This window comes from Microcaecilia unicolor, chromosome 8, assembly GCF_901765095.1.
Source record: "Microcaecilia unicolor chromosome 8, aMicUni1.1, whole genome shotgun sequence".
NCBI lineage: Eukaryota > Metazoa > Chordata > Amphibia > Gymnophiona > Siphonopidae > Microcaecilia > Microcaecilia unicolor.
In genome coordinates this window covers 30085481-30091206 of record NC_044038.1, presented here as the reverse complement: position 1 = coordinate 30091206, position 5726 = coordinate 30085481, and the positions used below count along the sequence as shown (strand labels likewise).

The window sequence follows — 5726 nt, the reverse complement described above, 5'->3', positions numbered from 1 at the left end:
TGACTGTCCCAACAAGACGAGGGAGGGAACAAATGGCTTAAAAGTTTATGAACTGTGCTGTATGTGTGCGCACATGGTCAAACATACGTAGCACGTTCAGATCTTTGTATATTATTTGCACAGTGGCGCTATACTGCTGCGACAGTGCATTTCAGCAGAGTTGGCTCAACAGTTGACTGTTCCATTACGCTGCTGTAAGCAAGCCCTGGAAAGTTTTGCAAGAACATTTTAAAATAAGATTATGCATTAGGTTAATATGTTAAATTTGCAATTCAGTATTTTTAAAGGCGATTTTTATAAAGACAACTGAAGAAAAATATGACTGGCCATGGATTAGCACAAAATTTCCAAGGTTATTAGGACCCTGAGGAGATAATCCACATTGAGACTGATTTTCGAAGCACTTAGACTTACAAAGTTACATAGGTTACTATTAAGTACTTTGAAAATACACCTCCACATAACTTTGTAAGTCTATGAGCTTTGAAAACGAGCACCTTAGTCTACTACCAGGATTTTATTCGGAGGCTGACCTTCCCCCTCTCTCTAAAAAAATATACTCAAAAGGTATGTTTGCCCTCTGTTACTATGATACTCTTTATGAATCTGGCTACTCGGTGTTTGTTGACAAGGAAGTACTAAAAAGCATTAAGAATGCAGCAGCATTTTAAATGCCGCACCTGTTCTAAGAAGCAAATTCCTAAAGTCACTAATTAAAGTCATAATGCAGGTACCAGCAACGTTACAGATAATTCACAGAGCAGTATCAATGTCAAAATAAACTCATTTGGAGTTTCTTTCAAATTGTTTGGACAGCCCTGAACGAATATTAGTGTTGAAAAGTTCTTGAAAGGGCCTCATGATCCTTTTCAGAACCTTTTACGAGTATCGCAAGGGCACCTGTAAAGGATGGACACACCACATGGACAAGGTGTAGAATAAAGAGATGGGGGGTGGGCAATGGCGTTCCTAGGCTGCCTGACACCCGGGGCGGATCGCCGATGCGCCCCCCCCCAGGTGCAGCGCGGTGCCCCCCACTGGCGAAATTACACCCTCCCCCCCGGGTGCATTTTTACCTGGTGGGGGGGGGGGGGGGTGCCGCGCGCCTGTTGGCCGAGTCTGCTTGTCCCCTCCCTGCTGCTCTCTCTGCCCCAGAACAGGAAGTAACCTGTTCCGCGCAGAGGGAGCAGCAGGGAGGGAACGAGCGGACTCGGCCAACAGGCGCACGCGGCACCCCCCCCCCCGCAGCGTGCACCCGGGGTGGACCCCCCCCCCGCGGTACGCCACTGGGAATGGGCAAGTTTGGGACAATGTTTTTAGGAATATAGTTCACATTGATGTGATACGCTCAATGATGGACAAGCAAATGCAGACAAATTAAACATTTTAAGAATTACAGACCATAGCACAATCCAGATCAATTTCTGATGTCTGCTCCCAACCTCTTATGTTCTCTATTTTTCACTACTGCCTTCAGATAAGAGAGATATTTCTTTGCAAGGTTACCAAAGTTTATCTTTATAACATGTTCTGACCCTAGAAGCCACAAAGCGAAAGCCTGCTGACAGGTCTTTGGCACCCAGCCACTGGATAAGATAAGAACACAATTCAGAACATTTCTTGAGGCTGGCAGCCTGCTTATCATTTTGGGAGGGGGAGGGAGGAGGAGGGACTAAGCAGTGCATCTCCCTAACAGGATTATCATCACTGGTTTTGGATACCAGGGATCAGTTAAGTACCTTGAAATATCTCTAGCATATCACTTTCTTAAAATAAAATGCACCGGAGCAGAAAGCAGTGCCTGCCGTACATGTCCAGGCCATCTCTGCAATGCACTGCCTCACTTTTTTTGAACTCTCACTACTGCTGGGTGGCAATAACATGGAAAGCTCAAGCTGTGCTCCCCTACTCATGCCTTTTTTCAGACAACTTACAGAACAGCCAGCTGAAGTCAAAGAATAGATTCTAATGTATTACTATGCAATTAAGCAGGTTGTGAATTGATCCTGTATTGACTACAGTGTGCCCTATGTTCCAGCTGGCCAATTTCTCACTCCCTACCGATTTAGGCAGCAGCACCTAGATTGCCATGTAACTTATTTTGATTATCCAAAATCTTTCCAGATGGTGTCAATGTCAACAGGAAGGTGGAAAGCAGACCAAAAAAAAAAAGTGTCTCACTTTATATGGCGACTCATCAGCAGAAACTGGTGCTTTTACAAGAAGTGGGGCTTTTCACCAAGTACCTCGGATTTCCATTTACTGTTAACAACTGAGGAATCTGATTCCACGTGTTAAGGAGCTGGAATGAGACTAAATCTAAAGTGCGCGCCTCAAAACCTGCCAGCAGATTCACCGCTGGCGCATCTTTCAATGCCTTCGGCATAGTCACAACATCTGGGACCCCGCTGTTCCCCAAAAAGAAATGCATAAGCGTCTGCTTGTGTAAACACTCCCTGAAAAACAGGAAAAAGTCCTCCAGCCTTTCTGCAAGGCAACTCTCCTCCCAGGCTTCCCAGGGACCCCTCAGAAGCAGGTAGAAAAGCGCCGTTTTGAGGGTGTAGGAGGAGAGGACGGCCCTCCACTGCGCGGAAAAACGAGGCGCAAAGGTCTTGCAGTTCAAATCGCGCAGGGCCTTGACCATTTGCAGACACTTGAGGTGGCACGACCTGGCCGGCGTTTGCTCCTTGAACCAACCGAGCAACCTCTGCTCCTGCTTGGAGCAATTGATCCCCCACATGGCTTCCAGTTTCAAACCAGGTACCAGCAGTTCGGTTTCGGCCCAGGGCTGGGCGATAAGGAAGGTGGCATCGCCCACGTGCACAGCGGGGATCAGGCGAACAGCCATCGAGATGTGGCAGCAGACGTAATCGGATCTGGGCAGGATTTTGAGGACCAGCCTGTCATTGCACACGACCAGCGCGATGTGGCACCTGTCCTGGAACTGGTACTTGATGACCGCCAGGCAGCGCTGCACTTTCCAGTGGAACCACTTGAGCACCAGGGCGGAGGAGAGGCGGCGCCTCCCTTGCACGTCCACGCCGAAACTGTCGCCGAAGCTCCGGAAGTCCTTGGCGCACTCCGATCCGCGCGCAATTTGCAGCCCGCACAGGGCGCCGCCTCCGCGGAGCGGGGCCCCGGCGAACACGGGCTCCGGCTTGAGGCTGGGCGGTAGCTTGAGAGGTACCAGGATGTCGAAGCAGTCGGGGCTGCCCACCTTGTGCTGCTCGTAGGCGCTGCCGATCTGCACGAAGTCGCCGCGGAAGGCCAGGCTGCCGCAGCCGCCCCGCGCCTCGGCTTTGCCCGTCTGCACCAGCTCGCCCACGATCTTGCTCACGTGCGCCTTGCTGTGGCCCAGCACGTGCGGCGAGAGGCGCACGCGCTGCGCGTAGTACGCCCGCAGCAAGGCAGCCCGGCGGGCTCCGCGCTCGCGCTCCTGCTCGGCGCGCGCCTCCGGACCGCACGCGCCGGGCGCAGAGGTTGCTGTTGGCGGCGCGAGCCGGCCGCCGCCGCTGCAGCATTGCTTGACGAGAAAGTAGCAGAGCAGGAAGAAGAGCGACAGCTGGCAGAGGCGCGCCGTGCCCGAGTCCAGGTCGGGCTCTCGCTCGCCGCCGACCCCGGCTCGCTCTCTCCTCAGGGCGTGGTAGAGGCACCAGAGCGCGGTGCACAGGCAGGTCAGCAGCGGCCAGAAGACGCGCACATTCAGCGAGTAACCGGACATGCTGTAGCCATACCCCGGCTGCAGCTCAGGGCTCTCTCTGACCGTTACTTCAGTTTTGAAACTTCCTCTTCCGAGCGAGGGGGGAGAGCGGAGGAGTCCGCGTCACGCTGGCTGTGAGCTCAGAGAGGAAATACCAGAGGTTGGGACCGGAGGAGTGAGGCTGCAAGTCCCGGAGGAGAGAGAGAGGCAGCAAGCAGCCGGGCCTTAAAGAAACAGCCCCACCGTGGCATGCACCTTCCTGCGGTATACACATGCACATACACCTTAGTTAAAATTTTTTTTAAAAAGATGCATGCATACATATATAATGTTCATGCACAGTTTAAAAAAAAATTGCAGTTGCTATATCATCTTTTGACACTTCTTGCATTGTGTGCTCACTTTCGACCACTGCTTCCCAACGCGGTTTTCCAGACACTACTACTACTATTTAGCATTTCTATAGCGCTACAAGGCATAGGCAGCGCTGCACAAACATAGAAGAAAGACAGTCCCTGCTCAAAGAGCTTACAATCTAGTAGACAAAAAAAAAAATAAAGTAATCAAATCAATTAATGTGAACGGGAAGGAAGAGAGGAGGGTAGGTGGAGGCGAGTGGTTACGAGTCAAAAGCAATGTTAAAGAGGTGGGCTTTGCACACACCTAGCCAGTCGGCTTTGCACTGAGCCCCACTATGAATATGAATGAGAGAGTTATGCATACAAGATAGTGTGTGCAGATTTATCTCATGCATGCTCATTGTGGGTCTACTGAAAACCCGAGGACGGTGTTGAGAGCCACTGGTCAAAACATGCATGCAAGTGTGTTCCAAGGACTGGGCTCAGAGCTACTATTCTAAAATAATATATGGCCCGATGATCAAAGTTAAATGCAGGCGCTAGAGGCCACAAGCTCTGGACTAACAAGCAGCACTGACGAGAGGCAATAACGCAGACCTTATTTAAATTAGAATGATCGTAGAGGTGGAATAGCACCTTAACCCTACACCAGCTCAGAGCTGGCATTAGGGTTAAGCCTGTGCTCCAGCCCCCATCCCCTCTGTCAGAGAGCCCAGGCTGCCACAGTGTCCTGGGGAGGTCCATTGGACCCCCCCCAGACCCCCGCCATCATACAGCTCTAGTGCCCCCCCAACAGATGGACCTCCAGTCTACCCGAACCCCCACCCCCCAACACAAGGGCCTGGGATGCATTGGGCACTTTCAATGCGGCGCTGAAAGAGAAGGGAGTGTGCTATTCCCATCGTTGAGGTACCGGGGGGGGGGGGGGGGGAGAGGGCAGGTTGCTAGACCACCAGAGTGGGTGGGGAGGCTAGGTTAGCAGCCCACAGGGCCACAAGGGATATTCTTTGGGGTTGTGAGGTGAGTTAGGGGGCTAATCCCCCGGGCCTTTGTGTTGGGAGGGATCGGGTGGACTGGAGGTCCGACCTCCAGCCCCGTGTCATGGTTGGGGGGGGCACTAGGGCTGTGCAATGGCGGGAGTCTGGGGTCCAATGGACCTCTGTTTCCTGCATTTGACATATCCAGGCTTTTGACAGCCTGGACCTGTCAATCAAGTGCGGGAGGATTGTGCTCAGGCACAATCCTCCCACCTTTTCCCCTTTTAGCCCTCTCTTCAAGTCACTTCACTGGCTTCCTATCCGTTTCCGCATACAGTTCAAACTCCTCTTATTGACCTATAAGTGCATTCACTCTGCAGCTCCTCAGTACCTCTCCACTCTCATCTCTCCCTACATTCCTCCCCAGGAACTCCGTTCACTGGGTAAATCTCTCTTATCTGCACCCTTCTCCTCCACCGCTAACTCCTTTTATCTTGCTGCATCATATGCCTGGAATAGACTTCCTGAGCCGGTACGTCAAGCTCCATCTCTGGCCGTCTTCAAATCTAAGCTAAAAGCCCACCTTTTTGATGCTGCTTTTAACTCCTAAACCTTATTCACTTGTTCAGAACCCTTATTTTATCATCCTCACTTTAATATTCCTTTATCTCTTGTTTGTCCTGTTTGACT

General features: G+C 51.5%; 1 protein-coding gene across 1 annotated transcript; it reads right to left on the bottom strand.

Moving 5' to 3' along the window:
- Window positions 1-1292: 1292 nt before the first annotated feature.
- On the bottom strand, window positions 1293-3746 carry LOC115476226 (inositol 1,4,5-trisphosphate receptor-interacting protein-like 2). The gene has a single exon (XM_030212483.1). It carries the CDS (start codon window positions 3719-3721, stop codon window positions 2198-2200), a length of 1524 nt encoding a protein of 507 aa, XP_030068343.1. The 5' UTR covers window positions 3722-3746; the 3' UTR covers window positions 1293-2197.
- Window positions 3747-5726: the final 1980 nt, after the last annotated feature.